The sequence below is a fragment of the Quercus lobata genome, chromosome 1, assembly GCF_001633185.2.
Source record: "Quercus lobata isolate SW786 chromosome 1, ValleyOak3.0 Primary Assembly, whole genome shotgun sequence".
NCBI lineage: Eukaryota > Viridiplantae > Streptophyta > Magnoliopsida > Fagales > Fagaceae > Quercus > Quercus lobata.
The window spans coordinates 40113785-40133886 of record NC_044904.1 but is presented as its reverse complement, the minus strand read 5'-3'; the positions used below and the strand labels follow the sequence as shown (position 1 = coordinate 40133886).

General features: G+C 36.0%; 2 protein-coding genes across 2 annotated transcripts; both read right to left on the bottom strand.

The window, feature by feature from the left end:
* Positions 1–8827: 8827 nt before the first annotated feature.
* Positions 8828–9835, bottom strand: LOC115990098 (auxin-binding protein ABP19a-like). The gene has a single exon (XM_031113963.1). It carries the CDS (start codon positions 9770–9772, stop codon positions 9134–9136), a length of 639 nt encoding a protein of 212 aa, XP_030969823.1. The 5' UTR covers positions 9773–9835; the 3' UTR covers positions 8828–9133.
* A 729-nt stretch (positions 9836–10564) lies between these two features.
* On the bottom strand, positions 10565–18629 carry LOC115990089 (UDP-glycosyltransferase 87A1-like). Its single transcript, XM_031113956.1, has 2 exons — positions 17973–18629; positions 10565–11586 (listed from the first exon to the last, which is right to left on the bottom strand). The coding sequence occupies exons 1-2, from the start codon at positions 18457–18459 to the stop codon at positions 10694–10696; spliced, it is 1380 nt and encodes a 459-aa protein (XP_030969816.1). The 5' UTR covers positions 18460–18629; the 3' UTR covers positions 10565–10693.
* Positions 18630–20102: the final 1473 nt, after the last annotated feature.

Below are 20102 nucleotides of genomic sequence, written 5' to 3'. Positions count from 1 at the left end.
ATTATTTTGTAAACTACTTACTTTAATGGGTTTAATAGTATAACGCTTTTTTTTATTTACTTTTTAGACTGTATGGATGATTTGTTTCTGAATGTGATTGGAAAAGATTGTATGAATGAGTTCTTTATGAATGTGATTGGAAATAAATAGGTTAATGTATAATGTAATGGCAATTTAATGGAAAGAACAGGTTAATGTAATTGGTGACAAGAAGTTTTGTCACTAACAAGTTGAACTCTGAGTATGCACAAAAATTGGTGAAGAAATAAGTCGTCACCAAATCCATTAAAACTGGAAAATAAAAAATACAAAAATACAATTAGTGGTGAAATAAAAAGAATTAAAAATTAAAAATAATTTGTGACGAACTTATTTTGTCTCTAAATATAATGTTTAGTGAGGAAAATATTAGGTGGCAATTTTTTTTGTCACCTATAATTCTTTTTATTAAAAAAATTAAAACAATTTAGTGACAAAAATTTTCGTCACCACGACTTTCTGTGACCGAGATTACGTGACGAATTACATTTCATCACCATATGTTGTAGGTGACGAAATAAGGGTATTTAATGATGAAAAGTATTCGTCACCATAGGTCTTGTTTGTTGTAGGGGCATTATTTCTCTTGGTACCATTTTTTAAGGAAAAAAACAATGAAATTAGAGATTTTTTTTTTTTAATTTATGTAATGAGTTGAATGAATTACAAATTTGAATGATTAAAGTTTTTTTTTTTGGTTTTGTGGGGTCCCGATTTGTGGCCTAAATCCAAAGTATAGGGGATCTCAGCCCAATGAGCCCAATACAATAAATTTGTAGAAAGTAGGTCAAAGAACTAAGCTCTAATGAATTGAACAATAGCTAATATGGAATTAAATGACAATCAGGTGCAAACGAAATGTATTGACATCAACAGACTTTTGGTCCAAGGAGGCTATAATCATGTATATTGATCACAGTTAAATACAGAGACAATTTTGATTACTACAGTGTTCTGTTTTTCTTTTTTCGATCTCCCCTCCATGAAGAGTCTTTCACCTTATATATCCTTTTTTGGATCATCTTCACCCTCCACTTGTTGATCATTCGAACCCTTACTTAAGTACTTGTCCCATTAGACACCCTCTCTGGTTTTCTGTGAATTATGGTAGCCAAGATAGTATTGTTTAGAAGTCTTCTCCACATAAATGGATCCAGAAAATTAGCTGTAGTGCATTTAATGCAGTGGTAGCAGCTTTCCCTTTGGATATATTTTTGGGTTTCCTTCCTTCTTGTATGTTCATGAAATATGTCTCTTTTATTGGAGCTTTATGGAGGATTAGGCTGACAGATGGAGTACATATTGTGAACTATTTTCATCATAATCGAGGAGGATTTCCTCCTCGGATTACCTCCCACTTGTTCCCCATCTTTAAGACTTTAATTGGGAATGTTTAACAATTACTTGCTCCTCCTCGAACTTATCAATATTCTCGGACAAGGCTCAAGGCTCAATACATAATTTTGGGTCCTAGTCCCTTCAATAGCACCTCAAAACTCCGATTTTTTCCCTCTCATCCGAGGAGAAAAAGTGGGATTTTGATTTTTAAGAGATAAGATCAATTGATTTTTTGATTTACACGTGTGAGAATGCGGTTTTACATAACTCATAATTGTTACTAACACTTCGTAATCTACGAGGCATTATTAATTACTCCAAGTGGCTTTATGTCCCCCGCAACCAACGGTGAAATGCCAATCCAATGGCTGACATTTCTCCTAATATTTTGAGCGGGAGTACTCCCACCCATCTTCTCCTTCTATATAAAGCCTTGAGGGAACCCCTTTTCCTCTTTTCTTCACAAATCTTCAAGAACTTCAGAGAATTCCAGCGCCCAATCTCCACAAAACGTACTAAACTCTTAAGTCTCCATAGCTATTTCCTATAAAAAGTTTTCGAAAAATCTATGAAAGTTTTAGAGTTTAACATACAAGTTCCCGTAAGCCTTTATTTCTTTATATTGCCCTTTTTCCTCTCAACCTTTCTCCTCGGCCTCTCAGTTTATCTAGATGGGTAGGTTTAAGCACTTAATAGACACACCGGCCGGTATGGAGGGTTTTAGGGCTAGGTACCGTATCTCACAGGGGGTGGTTTTAGAATATTGTCCCTCAGACTGAGTACTGATTGATAGGGACGTGGGTCAAGTCGTCATTCCCATGATTGCTTTCATAAAGGGAGGAATGACGCTTCTCATGGGTAGGATAACTAGAGACTATTTGATTAACCATAGATTGACCCCCAACTTGTGCACCCCTAACCTATTTAGGGTATTGGGCTGCGTAGATGTCCTGAACAAGCAGCTGGGCTTAGGTCTCACGTGACACGATGTGGTTCATATATACAAGTGCCACAAGCTCGCCGATGCGGGATACTACCTCAAATCCCAGTCCGAGGTCGTCAGGCTGATATCCTGTCTCCCTAAGTCCAATAAAGGTATGAAGGATGACTACTTGATTGTCTTAGGGAAGTGGAATGATGGTCTTCATTGTCCAACTTGGGCAGGAGATCCAGGTGTGGTACCTTTAGGATCAGTCCCCTTGGAAGGGGACTTAGCCTTTTTAGCTTTACTCTTTTTACTTGACACTTTATCTTCTTTTGGTGAAAAATATTCTTTTTTGGCGATTTGACCATGATCTTCTTCTTGGATGTTTTTTGCAGATAAAAATCATGTTGCTTCAAGGCTCAGTTTTACTAATGTTCAGGCTTTCAATTACCTTCTGAGGTCAAAGATTTTTGTGAGCGAGAACGGACAATTGCGAGCCGCCCACCTAATCTTGGATTAGAGCCCCTGTCCCGCATCTTCCAAGACATAGGCCAAGCAATAAGGGCCGGAAGTTCAAGGTTAGCTCGGATTGACGTTTCCAAGTCAGGATTTTTGGCTCGAAGGGATCTTCCCCCAGTTGCCTTGCCAATTCCACAAAACCTTCAACCAACTGCACCATCGCTTCCACAAAATCTTCCTGAAGTAGCAGCATTTCCTAAAGAGGAGATTGCCTCATCTCATCTATCATTAGAGGAGGAGATAGACAAATTCCATTTCAAAGACGAAAATAATCTGAGGGCTCCTTTAATCAACATCTCAGATGCCGAGGGTGAGTCAAATAGGAATTTCGGTGTTCGAACTCCTATTCTTGTAATCGCCCGCCCGAACAACTCCTCCGACGAAAAGGAGGATAGTATGGCTTTGAACAAGGGCAATAAGAGTTTAAGGGAGCTCATGGTTGCCAGGGGCAAGGAGTCAACATCGAAGGTAGCCCCTAAGTTCTAAGTTCCCTCCAATCTTCCCCCTCCAGCAAGGCTTCGTATTCAGCTTCATTATTCGTGGCCGAGAATCCCAATCTTAGTGACTTTTCTATGGTGAGCATCTCGGGCGAGATCAAAACTAGCCCCACTCCAAAGCCCCTTTGGTTTGCCGTTCCATCAACATATACCTTTCAGCATGAAGGTTCTTGCAGGGACACTGTGCCAATCGATTTTCCATCCATGTTCTGTGTTGTTGATATTTCTTCCAATGGGGGTTTAGTGAACTCGGCCACGAGGTCTGCTAGTACCTGACCCTTGACAGATGTACAGGGCATGTATTTAATATCAAAGGCCCCTAGAACTGTGCCTTACTTTGCAATCCTCCCCATGTAATCAACACTTCAAAGTATGGCCTTGAGTGGAAATTGAGTTAGGATGACGACTATATGTGTTTGGAAATAATGGGGAAGTTTTCTTGTACCGTAAACCACTGCCAAGATGGCCTTCTCTAGCGGTAGATAGCGAATTTTGGCCTTATGCAGCGATCTGCTCACATAATAAAATGGTCGTTGTACTTCATTATCGACCCGTATCAATACCAAACTCACAGCGTGGGGGGCCACCGTGATATAAGAAAACAAAACTTCGTCCGTCTTAGGACTGGATATAATAGGCGGCTGAGATAGGTATTGTTTAAGTTGCTGAAATGCCAAAGCACATTCTTCGGTCCACTCAAATCCTTTCCATTTATTCATAAATAGGAAGAAAGGTCTGCGTCTATCGACGGATCAAGAAATAAACTGGTTTAAAGCAGCAGTCATTCCAGTTAATTTCTAAACTTCTTTAGGATTTCGAGGTGGTTGTAATTAGTTTATCACCTTAATCTGATCGGGATTAACATCAATCCCACAGTGGGTTACCATGTAGCTCAAGAATTTTCCTGATCCCACACTAAAAGAACATTTGGATGCATTAAGGCGCGTCTTCTAGGAATTTCAAAAATGCTTCCGAGGTCTCCCACATGCTCGGACACCACTTTGTTCTTCACTACCATGTCGTCTATATAGACTTCAATATTCTTGCCCAACTGAGGTTCAAACATCTTAGTCATCATCCTTTGATAGGTGGATCCTGCATTTTTTAGGTCGAAGGGCATTACCTTGTAGTAGTATTTTCTAGTGGGAGTAACAAAAATTGTTTTTTCTTAGTCCTCTAGCGCTAGCAATATCTGATGGTATCCTTGAAATGCATCTAAAAAACTCATCCAAGGATGGCCTACCGTAGTATCCACCAGTTGGTCTATCTGAGGCATAGGAAAGGGATCTTTCAGACAAGCCATGTTTAAATCCGTGAAATCCACACATACTCATCATTTTCTGCTCTTTTTCCTTACTACCACAGTATTGGCTAGCCATTCAAGATAGAAAACCTCTTTGATAGCCCCCGCTTGTTTAAGCTTTGTCTCCTCATCTTTGACAGCATCAGAATGTTCTCTAGATGAGCGCTAAGGGGGTTGCTTTTTGGGGGTAACAGATGGATTGACATTCAAATGATGATAAATGAAACTTGGGTCCACCCCTGGGGCTTCATAAGCATCCCACATGAATACATCTACGTTTTTTCTCAGGAATTCGATTAGCTTTTGTCTCTCTTGGGGAGGAAGCTAAGAGCCAACTTGAAAGAATTTCTCTGAATCACTACCAACAACCTTTTCCAAATCTTCGCATTTCGCTTCCTCAGTTGTTTCAATGTTGGATAGCACCGGGGTTCTTGATTGCTATGAATTCGTTTCAGCAGGGGCCGAGGACTCCGCACTGGGCCTATGCAAGATGGCAGCCACCATGCACTGCCTAGCCATAGATTGATTCCCTACAATCTCTTTAACTTGACCGTTCGATGGATACTTCACCTTCTGGTGAAGGGTAGAAGAAATGGCTTCTAAAGCATGAAGCCAAGGCCTGGCCACAATAGCCGTATAAGGTGAATAAGCATCCACCACGATGAAGTCCACTTCCACCACATCGGAACCGGTTTGTATGGGCAATAACCTAACCTCTTGGAGTAACTGTCTTCCCCTCAAAGCTTACTAGTGGGAATCATTTGCTGTTAGGTCCTTGGGTTTCAAATTCATTCCCTTGCACATGTCAGGGTACATTATCTCGACAGCGCTTCCCTGATCTACCAACAGTCTTTTCACATCGTAACCGCCTATCCTAAGTGTGACCACCAAAGCATTGTCATGGGGTTGGATGGTTCCGATCTTATCATCGGTCGAGAAGCCCAAGATTAGTGGAGCCTCTAGTCTGGCTCTTTTTGGTTCTGAATTGCTGTCTTCTGTCGGTAACCAAGCCACAAACATCACTCTGGAAAGGCAGGAACCAGTCCTACCGGGGGCAGCGAAGATGACATTGATCGTTCTCAGAGGAGGTCTTGAAGAAGAATCCCTTCGTGGATCGAACCAATCTGCCCCACTTGGCCACTAGAATGGTGCAGCAGCTGCTTCAATTTCCCTTCTCGGACCAGTTGGTCCAAATGGTCCCACAGATTCCTACAGTCTTCCATAATATGTCCCTGGTCTTGATGATATTGGCAATAAAGGCTCTGGTTGCGTCTTAAAGGGTTTCCGGCCATCTTGTTCGGCCATTTGAAGAATGGCTCATTCTTAATCTTCTCTAGGACCTGATGCACCGGTTCTTGAAATACTACATTAACGGTCTGGGTGTTGGTAGACCCTGATTGGCCAGCATAATCTCTTCAAGGCTAGTTGTTATTGAATCAGTCCGACCTGAAATCTCACCTCACATGAGGGATAACTTTAGTCTTTCCTTTACCCAGTTGTTGATCTTTCTTAACCCTTTTATACTTGTCAATACGATCCATAAGCTGGTACAGGCTGGTGACTGGTTTTCCTGTCAGGGACTTCCTTAAACTATGCTTGGCTGGGAGGCCATTCTTGAAGGAACTGATGGTGATGTCCTCAAAGTCACCCTTTATCTCATTGTATATCTCCCAATATCAGTCTGAATACGTTTTCAAGGTCTCCCCTTCTCACATGGACAGAGAGAGTAGAGAGTTTAAGGGCCGAGGGATCCTGGTACACGTGATAAAGCAAGAGTTGAACGCCTGAGTAAGTTCCTTGAAGGAATTTATTGAACCCATCCTCAAGCCGTCAAACCATCTCATCCCTACGGGTCCTAAGCTGGATGAGAACACCTTGCACATCAAGGCTTCCTCTTTGAAATAGACTGCCATTCTCTGATTGAAATGGCTCACATGCTCCATCGGGTCTGTTTGCCCATTGTAGATGGTGAATGTTGGCTGGTGGAAACGCCGAGGAAGAGCTACCCTCTCAATCCTGCGAGTAATGACAACTTGGCAATCTGGTTCAAAGCTTTGCTCATCACATCATTTCCTAGTCCTTTGTGTATGGGGCTTTTGCATTGGCGTTCACTACGATTCTCCTCTTCATATGAAAAGGATTCGCTAGGAGGAGTCCTTGATCTACGTCGATAGCCGCTATCTTTCTCATCATCGGAGGAGGAATTAGACGGGGTAGGAGTTCGTTTTCATTGTGCATGGCGTAACTTCCTCTTCAGCTGGCCGATTTCCCTTTGCATGGCTTTATTGTGTTGTTCTTGAGAGACGTGGCTCCCAACTTGAGAATGGCTTTTGCTTGTGTGCGTAACATGCACGCTGCCCTCCCGGTCTCCCATACGCTCAAGGTTGGTGAAAGGATTTTCATGTTGAGATGCTATGGATTCTGCCTGATGTGAGCCTAAATTTGCCATAGTTGACCGTTACTTTCTCTATCGCACAAGTTCTTTCCCATAGACGACGCCAATTGTGGGGGTCTCGATTTGTGGCCCAAACCCAAAGTATAGGGGATTTCGGCCCAATGAGCCTAATACAATAAATTTGTAGAGAGTGAGTCAAAGAACTAGGCCCTAATAAATTGAACAACTGCTAATATGAAATTAAATGACAATTAGGCACAAACGAAATGTATTGACATCAACAGACTTTTGGCCCGAGGAGGCTATAATCATGTATATTGATCACAATTAAATACAAAGACAATTTTGATTACTACAGTGTTCTGTTTTTCTTTTTTCTATCTCCCTCCATGAAGAGTCTTTCACCTTATATATCCTCCTTTCGTTCATCTTCACCCTCCACTTGTTGATCATCCGAACCCTTACTTGAGTAACTATCCTATCAGACACACTCTCTAGTTTTTTGTGAGTTGTGGTAGCCAAGATAGTACTGTTCAGAGGTTTTCTCTACATAAATGCGTCCAGAAAAGTAGCTATAGTGCATTTAATGCGGTGGTGGCAACTTTCCCTTTGGATATTTTTGGGTTTCCTTCCTTCTCGTATGTTCATGAAATATGTCTCTTTTATTGGAGCTTTCTAGAGGATTAGGCTGACAGATGGAGTATATATTGTGAACTATTTTCATCATATCCGAGGAGGATTTCCTCCTCGGATTACCTCCCACTTGTTCCCCATCTTTAAGACTTTAATTGGGAACGTTTAACAATTACTTGCTCCTCCTCGGACTTATCAATATCCTCGGACAAGATCTAAGACCCAATACACTATTTTGGGCCCTAGTCCCTACAAGTTTCTTAATAGGTTTTTTGTTGAATAATTGTACACTTGTTATTTAGTTTAGTCTTGTTTTTGTTTGGGTTATTTTTGTTGTTATTTTGGTTAATTTTTGTTGTTATTAGTTAAGTTTTTTTTAAGGGGTTAAGGATTATGTTTGGGAGGCTAGAATTATTTTTGAAGTAATGTTACATTTTCCCAACAAATCTTATGCAACAAGTTATTATTGGTAGATTTAAAAGTGATGTTATTGAATTAGTAACAACTTATTACATAGTATTTCTTGTGAAATTATTGTAAAAGTGATGTTAATATTGAGCCTAAATTAGAATTAGTAACAACTTATTACATATGATTTCTTGTGAAATTATTGTAAAATTGTTGTGGAAGTAATATTACTCTTATTTTTATTTAACCCAAATTCTTTTGATTTTCAAGTCAAGATATTTAACATTTTTATTAGGGTGATCACAATAAATTAGTTTAGCATTTAATTTAATTTTTTAGCAAATATAAATATAGATTTTTTTGCAAGTCAGGTGGTGAAGCTTAGGTGTGGAGCTGCCACTGACTTTATTCATGTGGACCAGTTGGGTTGTCTGTTGATGTCGACATGCTCCTAATGGGGATACCTTGAAAGAGTTTAGAGTAGATTGGGTTGTGACAATGTGATTAAATTAATCGTGATAGGCTTTTGTCTCTGCTCAACTCTAAATAAAAAGGTACAAGAGAATGACTCTAGTCTTGGCACACGTGACCCATCAAGAACTTTATACCACACAAAATAGTTGATAAGGTTATCGAATTTGATGGTGGATAATTTAAAATGCAATTCCACATATATAAATGATGAATTGATGGTCTCCTTCTGTAGAATTTACCACCTATTATCTGAGAGCTTGTTGGATAAGTCTTTATCCCATTTGGAACACACAAAATAAAGATCAAGCATTAATTTATTCATCTTGCTTCGTCGAAAGCATAGGCATAGGCATTTGCCTTCAACAGAATATTGCGTACTATTCATACATGCACTCATTAAAAAGCGTACAATCAAAGTTCCAAAAGCAACACAAAAACCACTCGCTAGACACTTATTTTTATTAATAAACCTAGCTAGCTATAGACTGCCAGACTTTGAAGAATCCTACTCTTACAGGCTCAATCACGAAGACAAACAAAAATATTAAGCAAGAGAATCTCTGGAAACATTTTTATTGGTTGATGAACTACACACGAAGACCTTAACCAGTGCCGCCAAGAACAGCTTTAAGCTTCTTAATCTGAGCAGAGTCAAGGAAAGTAGTTGCTGCTATCAATTCGGTAGGTAAATTGTTTCCAAACAAAGCATAGTCCAGAATTTGGAGACCTGGGCTTGAACTACTAAAGCTAACATATGCTTGGGCGACAGTGTTTCCGGCATTTACTTGGAAGTGAAGTAGTCCTTGAGGGAAAACCATAATGTCAGCCACCTTCAGGGTTTTAAAGTAAACAGTGTTAGCTGAGGAAACAAACCCGGCAGAGATTGTTCCTTGTAAAACAATTAAGATTTCGGAACCTCCAGGATGTGTATGAAATGGCACAACTCCGCCAGGAGCCAAGTCTATACGAGCAGAAGAAATTCCAAGGCCATTGACACCAGGAAATTGTGCGGCGAATGCTGGTGTCACTGCGGCTTTAATAAGATTTGAGGTGTTACCGGCAATGCCTAGGGCAGAGTAAACAAAATCATTCACTGTGACAGTTGAAGGGTTCTTGCAAGAGTAGCCTGCAGGGCCTTGAGGAGCTGTGAGGTCACCTACACAGAAGTCTTGTACAGCAGCATGGGAGCTACTGCTGGAGGAAAGGAGGAGACAAGAGATGAAGAATAAGGGAAGTATCATCCTCACAAATTAAGATAGCTTTTTAGGGTGTGTTTGATGTTGGTCTTGGTGTCTATTATATATATATGTAGAACCTCGGATACATGGATTCTTAGGCCATAGAAATTCAATCTTTGGAATATGCCCATGCAACAACAGGAAGAAACAGACTATTTCATACGTGGAAAATATTGTTTCTATGTAGAAAATATCTTTTCAAAAGTTCGTTGCTTGGGACATGCCAAGATTACACGGGCAACAACAGCGCAAGAAACAGACTGTCACCGTTTTTTGTGAAAAAATAATACCACAAAAAAAGACATAATACGCATGATGTGGTACCTCAAACTGAAAGACATTGTCCGTAGTCTTAATTTTCACGTGAACAATATCGAACCTATACAGCCATTCTTGAGGAAAATATCCACGCAGAAGACATTATGCAATTTATTACATATATATGCCAGTTACTTCAGCTACGGACATTTTATACCAGCTGGTAATTTTATCAACAAAAAGACCATCATCATGTCATCATATGAAACTTTTAGCTCGATTTGTAGTGAATTACTACACATGAGAATAATAATAAAAATTTTAACTTCGATTAAAAGATTGCTAGCCTACTACTGCACACTTCCTGACTGAAGGTTTCCGGAGTCTCTACCTTCTAAATGGACCAATTGAAAATGGAAAGTATTACTTTTGATAGTAAATTCTTAATTAGATAATAATTAAAAATTACGAGATGCAACATAATCTCTTCTGATTATGCAAATAAATTTTTGTGCATATGTATGATAGGCTGACAGCTTTAATTTTACTTTTCACGAACTTTCCCAAAATCAAGCAATTCGAATCCACATGAACTTAATGGCACAGTACTCAGCATACAATTCAATTAATAACTGGATACAACTCATACAAGGTGCAACAATCTACTTAATGACTGTGGCCTTTTGAAATATTTCTAATAAAAGCATCAAGATTTGTTTCTGATGATCCACCTTTAGCAATTGCTTGTCGACTGGTCTCTTGAAGTTCTTTCACTCTTTTCCTCATTTCATTTCCTTGTTCGCTTTGTTGATCCATGAACCTTCTCACGAGCTCTGAAATTTCTCCTCTTGTCACAAATTTTCCAGCTCCCACGCCTTTCTTAGCTCTCCAGCCGATCTTCCAATCCTCCACAATTTGTTTACAGTTTAAGATTTGATCCCAAGCAATAGGGAAAGTAAGCATTGGAACACCAGCAAAAATAGCCTCTAGAGTGGAATTCAATCCACAATGTGTCCAAAACCCTCCTATTGAGGAGTGGCACAACACCTTCAATTGGTCACACCAAGGCACAACCAAGCTCATATCATCAAAAACATCATTAAACCGACCAATTTCCCCACGTGACACCCACAAGCACCGAACACCACTATCCCTCACCCCACCAACAATTTCATCCATTTGGGCATTTGAAACCGATAGGAAACTTCCCATTGAGATATACAAGACCGAAGATGGAGGTTGACAATCTAGCCACTGGAAATAGTTGACACCATTGTTAGCATTAGTTACAGAGGAATTATTTCCAAGTTCTAAGTAAGGTATGGCAGGGCCAATAGGGTAGACAGGAAAAGGAAAGTTGGCTTTTAAAGCATCAATGGCTTGAGCTTCAAGTTCGTGAAACGTAGTGAAGAGAAGATACTGCCCTTTCGACACCAATGAAACACATTCCAGAGCTCGATGCAAAGCTTTTAGATGATCTCCTTGAGTAGAGATGGGAAGATCTGCAATACGTGTGGCAGAAACTCCCGGGATGTATTCCACGAGCTCATCTCCTCGTTCTTTGTCACCCACATGGCAAAGACAAATTTTAAAAGCAAGGTATGTGAAAATTTTTCATTGGAACTATTCCAATTTATTAAAACAATTTTTTTTGTCGCACTATCTTATCATTTTTGGGACTCACACTTAAGAGCATTTAAATCAGCTCATACAAAAATTTCCATCTATTTTAGCATAAGAACCTGTATTTTTTTTTTACACAATTATTTTAAAAAACACCCACATTATTGATTTTAGAAGTTATTTCAATAAAATATTCATTTATCATTCACATAATCACTTTTTTTTTAAAAATCCATATCACTCTCACACACACCAACTGAAAAAGTGAATTAAGAAATAAATAAAATATACTTTTGCACACAAACAATAATCTTTTAATTTACCTACGTACTGTAGTTGTGGGTAAAATATGCACAATTTTAAACAAATTGATGTGGATAATTTTTTGAGTTAGTTGGTCGAAATTTTGGGCCATTTTACATTTATTGACGCAAGTGCTCTTTGCACATTATTTTTCCTTGCCTATTTTAATCCTTCTCGACTTTGACAGTATAAAAGAACATTACTATCATGTGCTGAGGCTAAACTGCCGTTTGTATGAGTGAATTAAATTTAGTAATAGTGAAAAGAAAAAAAAATGTAAGTTAGGGCTGTAAATGAATCAAGTTGATTATGAACAACTCGGACTCGACTTGATAAAAAGTTCATTCATATTTGTTTGTTTATAAATAAGTCAAGCTTGAACCTTAGTTTTAGGCTTGTTTAATAAACAAGCCGAGTCCAAGCAAAAAATTTGTTTATGAATAAGCTCGTGAGCTATTAAGCTTGATATAAAATAATTCAAGCATAGACTCATTTATAAGTTTATATATGTTAGCTAAATATACTCATTACACATTTTAATAATGACATGGCCAACATGGGATCACTACTTTTACCTTAATTTTTTTCATTTCCTCTAAACTCAGTAAACTGACCAAGAACCACTTTAGATTATAGTTACATTTAAAAATAAATTAATTAATTAAGTGGGTCACATATGATCCTTCCCTATCAATCATTTAAATTAAAGTTATGAAATATGAGTATTTTCTCATTCATAATAGTTACAAACAAGTATTTTTCTAGATTTTCACCATCTAACGTGAATGTAAAATTTGTATTTTGAACAACTGTTAAAGCTGTAAACAAGGAATGATGAATGAAATGAATTTAATTATGTAAAATTTTTATTTTACATAAAATGAGTATACTAATTTCTTTTTCTTTTTTATTGATTTTAGAGATTTAAGTATTTGATAATATAATTTTTTTAGATTTTAAGCTCAAAAGCTTGACTTGAGCTCGAGTTTGAGCTTGATATTAAGCTTGAGCTTGGCTTGATTAATTAATTAATCAAGCCAAGTCAAGCCAAGTCAAGCTAAGTCAAGCTCAAACTTTTTGGTTTTCTCACGAGCTCAAGCTCAAGTGCTATTTTTAAGCTTATCACGAGCTGGAGCCAAGCTTGACCTTTTGACTTTTCCTGAGAAGCCAAGTTTGAATATGCACTACTTGACAAAATTTAGCTCGTTTACCATCCTAATGTAAGTTTATCCAACACTACAAGTAGGGGTTGTGCATCCAATCCAATATCTTGGGGTTCCTTTTCGTTGGGTGGGGTGGGTTTTTTTTTTTTTTTTTTGATAAACCAAGGGCCGAGTTAAGGGTAAATGTCCCGTGGCCCAAACAAAGAAACCAAAATCCTCCCTCCCCCAAAAGTCATTTTATACATTGATGCTTTTCTTTATTTTCTACAATATACACACACACACATATATATATATATATATATATATTAACAAAATTATTGTTGATATATTGCTCTTATATTATAGTTAATATAACTACTATTTCTTTTGTATGTTGACTTCATTAAAGAAATAGAAAAAAAATATTTATTTATTTCATCAATAGCTTTTAAAGTTCAAAAACTATAAAATAAAAATAAGAATATTAAAAAAAAAAAAAAAAGCACAAGATTTTTAGTCGATGAGAAAAATTCATAAAAAATATAATCAAAAATATTATTATTGCCTTTTAAAAGTGATGAATTAAAGACCGATAATAATAGTTCAAATTCTCCTATCAAAAAAGAAAAAAAAAAAGTTCAAATTCTTTACATAAAAATCTACAAGTCTTCATAAAAATTAGAGCAAAAGCAATAGAATTTGTGAATATTTATATAATTCTATTTTTTTTTTATTACTTTCAACTTTTTTTTTAAGAAGAATATTACTTTTAACTTAAAATCTAAAATTTTAGATGCACAAATGTTTCACTCTAAAAATATAAAATATTTTACATGTAAAAAATTTTATATGTAAAACATATGGGTAAAATATCATTTTCATCCCTAAATTTTTATAAAAGTTCTTTTTTTGTTCCTAAATTTTTAAAATTTTATTTTTTGTCCCTAAACTTTGCAAAACGTTCTACTTTTTGTCATGTTTGTTTATGTCCTACATGGCATAATAGGGTGTTGGTGTGGTATTTGACTTGAACCAAACTAATTTATTTTTAAAATTATAAAAACGTGGCGTACAATGATTGTCATGTGGACTAAAATTTTCAAATGAGACAAAATTAACCTCACACCCACATAACCTGATCCAAACAACCTAGTCTCAAAAATCCACAAATCTGAAAGGATGAAACCCCAACGCCGTAATCCCATGACCTCAATCGGCAACCCTAACTGGCAATCCAAAACTGGCAACCCTAACCCGAAGATGGAGTACCGGCGACGGAGTGTCTATAGGAAACTTCCAACATTTTTTTTTTTTTTTTTTTTTTTGAGAAAATAGGAAACTTCCAACATTGATTGTACAGAAATCCACATGAAAGTTACGACCAAGACATGGGTATATGGGTACAGAGCTCATTAATTAAACCCATAGCCCACCAACAAATTTCATGCAATACAGTACCAAATGTGACAAAATTCGAACACCGATTTAGTAACTTTCGGCCAACTCAAAGAAACCAAGAATCCTCCAAAGATCTCTCTTTTTACTCCAAACCAGACCAAACAAGTTAATTTCTAAAATTTTCAACCAAGCAAAACAGCTTCCTTCCTTATAGAGTTTTTCGAATAAGAAAATGAATTTTCTTCTCTTCTATGTATAGCAAGAATGTTCAAAATTTTTGTATTGCTTTAGTATCTGTTAGCTTCAACAACAATGTGAGGCTGCCTTTTGAACTCTTCATCGTGGGTTGGGGCCGCCGATTGAGGGCAGTGGGAATATGGAGTTGGGAACCAAGGGTTCATCCTTTCAGATTTAGGGATTTTTGAGTTTGGGTTGTTTGGATCAGGTTGAATGAGAGTGAAGGTAATTTTGTCTCATTGAAAATTTTAATCCACATGTGCCAATCATTGTATTCCATGTGTTTATAATTTTAAGAATAAATTAGTTTGATCCAAGTCAGATAACACATTAGCACTTGGTTAAGTATTTAGGGTGAAACTATATTAGTTTTATGTATTAGTATACATGTACATATCAAATGTGTGCGTGCTGTGCACATGTAAATCTACATATGTATGTATGTATGGAGGCTAATTTATGCTAGTTATAAAATTTCTGCCTAGTTAAATTTTAGTTCGCCACTAAAAACTGAAAATAGCTACAAAAGAACAAGTCAAATTTATGAGAAAACCCCTCTATTGTGCAAAGAAAAATTGCATGACCAATTTGATCAATCTAATACAACAAAATATAATTACAAATACTCAAGCTTATATGTTATATCTCAAAACTTAAGTATACAGAAATATTAAAAAATACATTAAGTATTGGCAAAGCTAGTTGGAGGTAATAAATTTTGTGAGGAAGCAATGAAACATCCCTTAAAACTAAAAAATAGTCAAGTTAAAGTAGAATTCCTTAAAACTCTCTAGTACTTCCACCATTTTGCTCTTTATAGATACAGTACTAGTTTGGGTTGCACGTGAAAATGCTGCCTTTGAGTGAGAAAATGAAAGAATTTTTTTTTTTTTTTTTTTGGAAGTATAATATCAAGTATAATTTTTTAAATAGCTATTTAACATATGAATATCTATTTACTATGATAATTTCTTAAAATTTATTTACTAAAGGCAATATCTTTTTACTAAAAAATTCTACTAAGAATGATATTTAATTTCATCATCTTCCGACAATAAACAACTAAGTTTTGATAACATATTGTCACAATATTTAAATTTTCACAATGAATGATGATATATGCTAGTATGCTACAATTGAAGCTTTTCATCAAATTAAATATCCACAACCATCTACAATTAAGATTTTGTTATTCATAATTCCTTTTTTATCATCTTATTGTATGGCCCTAACTACAATGTTTAGCTTAATTAATTTTTAATGAACACCTTTTTAAGCAAGAAAACAAATATAAAAAAATAACAAGGTAACAAAAGACATATGTCATCGAAGTTTCCATTAGATAAAATTTTAAGTCTAGAAGATTTAAACCTCTAATAAATTAATGTCTCTAGATAACAAATAGAACACCATACATCACCAATCTAACTTTCCAAGTATGACTAGACTACCACATAAAACTCAAAATACATGAAGAAAATTTGTGGGATATTAAAATTTAGTGGAGGAATTTTAGGAATCATAAGATTTCGTTATGGTTTAATTAAGAGAGTAACATTAGGGGGTATATGCTCGTTTACAAAATATAAATGAGGAAATTATTCGACTTTAAAGTTTGGGGGGGGGGGGGAATGAAACTACACCAAACATAAAATGAGATAGTACTTTTTCCACCCAAAAAAAAAAAAAAAAAAAAAAAAATTGGTGGGTAAAATTGTGTGTTTTTTTATTTTTTATTTTAACAATGTGTTAAGGAAAAAAAAAAAGTTAATCCAAGAAAACTATGCGTAAAACAGTGAATTTTGGTTTAAAAAATTGAATTAAAAAAAAAAAGTCTAGAAACACAACAAAATACCATAATATTTTCACAATAACTTCATTTTTAGCTATGGCGGGTTTTGGTTGGATATATTATTATTTTATTTTAGAGTAATGTTATGCTCACAATATTTTCATAATAAATCATAGGTGGCAAATTGTTACTAATTTTAAACTGGGTCAACCACTTTAAACTGTGCATTAAAAAAAAAAGCCAACCAAAGAAAATTGTGTATGAAATAGTGAATTTTGGCTCACCAAATTTGACTAAACTAAAAAAAGAAGTTTAGGAATACAACAAAATAATAAACATTTTCATAATAACTTTTATTTTTAGCTGTAGTAGATCTGGTTTGATATTTATTAATAATTTTTTACGTTCTTAATATTTTCTTAATAAATCTTAAGTGAAGTTTTGTTATTGATTTTAAACTGAGACCACCACTTTAAAGTGTGCATTAAAAAACAAACAAAACAAACAAGTTGTTACTAGTTTATTTTTTTATTTTTTATTTTTTTTGAGAAAGTTACTAGTTTTAAATTGAGCCAACCACTACAATCACTTTTTTATCTATCAATACTAGGCTATTAGCTTACTATCTAGGATTTATTGTGAAATTAATATAAAAATGTTATAATCTTGACATTTCTTTTTATTTCATTTTATTTTGATCTATAATGAACAAAGATTTCAACAATAAAAAATTATAAATAAATAAATAAATAAGCCAGCTTAAGCAAAATACAAAACGGTGAGTTTTGCCTCACTAAATTTACTAAACCAAATGTTTACCGTAGATGCGCTCCTCTCTCTTTTTATATAGTTAGTAGTTATAGAAGTAGAGGTATTCATCAAAAAAAGAGAAGTAGAGGTAGAAATTGACATAAATATCCTTACTTTTCAAGCTGTTTTTTTTCTTTTTTGAGAAGTCCTTACTTTTCAAGCTGACACGCAATATTTCCCATTTAAAAAATAACTTATTTGTTATTATTATTATTATTATTTTTTTTGATGAACAAGAATTTTAGTTATTATTAATTTTTATTTTTTGGTTAAACAAGCAGAAGTCTATTACAAACATATCCAGTTTTATCACTAGCGAGGAGATCGTCCACCACGGACAATGGGTTATACAAAATAAGTTGATCTGAAGTTATTATTAATTTTTGTTAGTATTAGATTGAAATATTAAATATTTTGTTATTTTCACCTCTGAAACTTTATTATAAATATGATCCTATAAGCTCTTTATTTATCATAGAAGTCTAGAAGATTAATAAATTTCTACAACTAAAGGTACTGTTTCTACTTTCTTAAAAAATAAAAAGGTACTGTTTCTAGGAAAAAAAAGAAAAAAGAAAAGAAGAAGATTGAAATGAAGAAAAAACAGGATTGAAGTAGAAGGTTTTGAGTAACGCACCAGAAAAATCAAGAAGGAATTGCCCGTTCTGCTGGAGCAGCTCAAAATGATGAAACACTGAGAACACCGAGGGCGACATGGTCCAAAGTGAGGCCACCGGTATATTCCTTCGGTTCCCCAAACCGACAGCCCAAACAAGGAAAGGATCCATGACGATGGCTGTCACCGGCGGCTCAAGCCGGTCCAGAACATCCTCAACGGGAGCTCCCATCTTCGCACCCACGGCTTCTACGAACCCAGGAAAATCTTTACCACGAATCAGCTCCGAAGGTAAAACGTTTGGTATGGTGGCATAGCTTATATTACTTGGCTTTGGGTCTGAGCCGATGAAGCCGAGCCATTCTTCAGTAATGATGAAGGTGATGAGAATATCGGGGGCTTTTGAAACCAGTTGCTTGCAAAGGTTCATCATGGGGTTGATGTGGCCTCGACCGGGATAGGGCAGCGCCACCACGTGGCAGACGGCGGCAGTTTTGGCAGCCTCCATTTCTGGGAATTTGATGGAAACTTTTCTTTTCTTTTTTTTTTTTAAATATAAAAAGTGAATTATATTGAATGAAGATCTGAGATAAATGAGGGATAAGCCAGAATTAGGGCTTGATCCAGCAAAATTTACATTAACAAATGAAGGAAGAGACCATTTTGACGGAAACTGATCGAGAGTGAGTGTTAAATGTCGACACGCAAAAGTGACAAAATATATATATTATAAATTTCATACCATTTTTACTAATGCATATAATACTCAATTATTTATTTATTTGACCATTTTGACGGAAACTGATCGAGAGTGAGTGTTAAATGTCGACACGCAAAAGTGACAAAATATATATATTATATATTTCATACCATTTTTACTCATGCATATAATACTCAATTATTTATTTATTTATTTTAGGTTAAAATGTAAAACTGACCTTCTAAATTTCACGATTTGTCATTTCAGTCTTCTAAATTTCAATTTTGTCATTTCAATCCTCTAAGTTTCATAGTTTGTTAATTCAGTCTTTTCGTTACCATTCTATCAAGTAATGCCGTTAACTAACCAAATTAACACTGTTTTGGATATTTTTTTTATTATTTTATTTCTTAATTTAATTTTACTGGAAAAACGTTCTTAGCCCAAACATTTTTACGGTGGACAACTTTTTGATTAGGAAGAATAGGACGGTGGATTTGAACAATTTGGGTCCGGAGAGTAGGGACAAGGTTCTCAAGTCATGTAGAAAGCTTTTGAGATTGTCTGAGTTTCTATTCAAGGATCAATGGACGGGTGTAATTCCAAGTAAAACAAGTTTACTTCTTGACTGTATTGTTTCGCTTGAAAACCAAATTTAATTTTGAAATCATCATCATATTTGACCTTCAAATTTCATGTTTAACCTTACTCTTCAACACTATTGTTCTCAAATGTAGATGGAAAGCCAAGATTAGGCTGTGGATAGCAGGTTGAAGAGGTGGGATTGGGGTGACTTTGGGGTTCAGAAAGCGAGCTGTCTCTGCCGCCGACAACGCTTTTCTCTTCTGCTATTATCGTTAACCCTCTCAATGTAGTCAAGGTAGGGTACATGCCCATGTTTTTTTTTTAGGCTGTGTTTGGTTCCTGTAAAATATTTTCCGGAAAATATTTATTTTTCGGAAATGCTATTTTCAGGAAAGAAAAATGAATTCAAGTTGTTTGGCTGTCACAAAATTCGTTTTACGGAAAATCAATTCCGGTGTTTGGTTCGTTCAAACATTTTTACAGAAAATGCTTTACATAGCCAAGCCACCCAATTTTCCATACACTTTCTCAGCTGTAAACATGTGGATAATGAATCAATTCCACACTCATTCACAAAGAAACAAAACCCAGCAAAAAAATTCATCAAATCCGGTCAAATTGAGATCACACGGTAGAGGAGAAGGTGAGATCGCGCGGTGGAGGCGAGATCAAGCGACGAGATCGGAGGCGAGATCGAGCGACGCGGTGTTGCGATCAACGATCGGCGCGGTGCGATCGTCAGACTGGAGCTCGGTCTGTGGTCACAGTCAAAGTCTATTCTTCCTCTCTCTTTGCGATCTGGGCTCTCTCTCTCTCTCTCTCTCTTTCCATAAATACTTTGAAGTGAAAATGAAAGTGAAAAATCA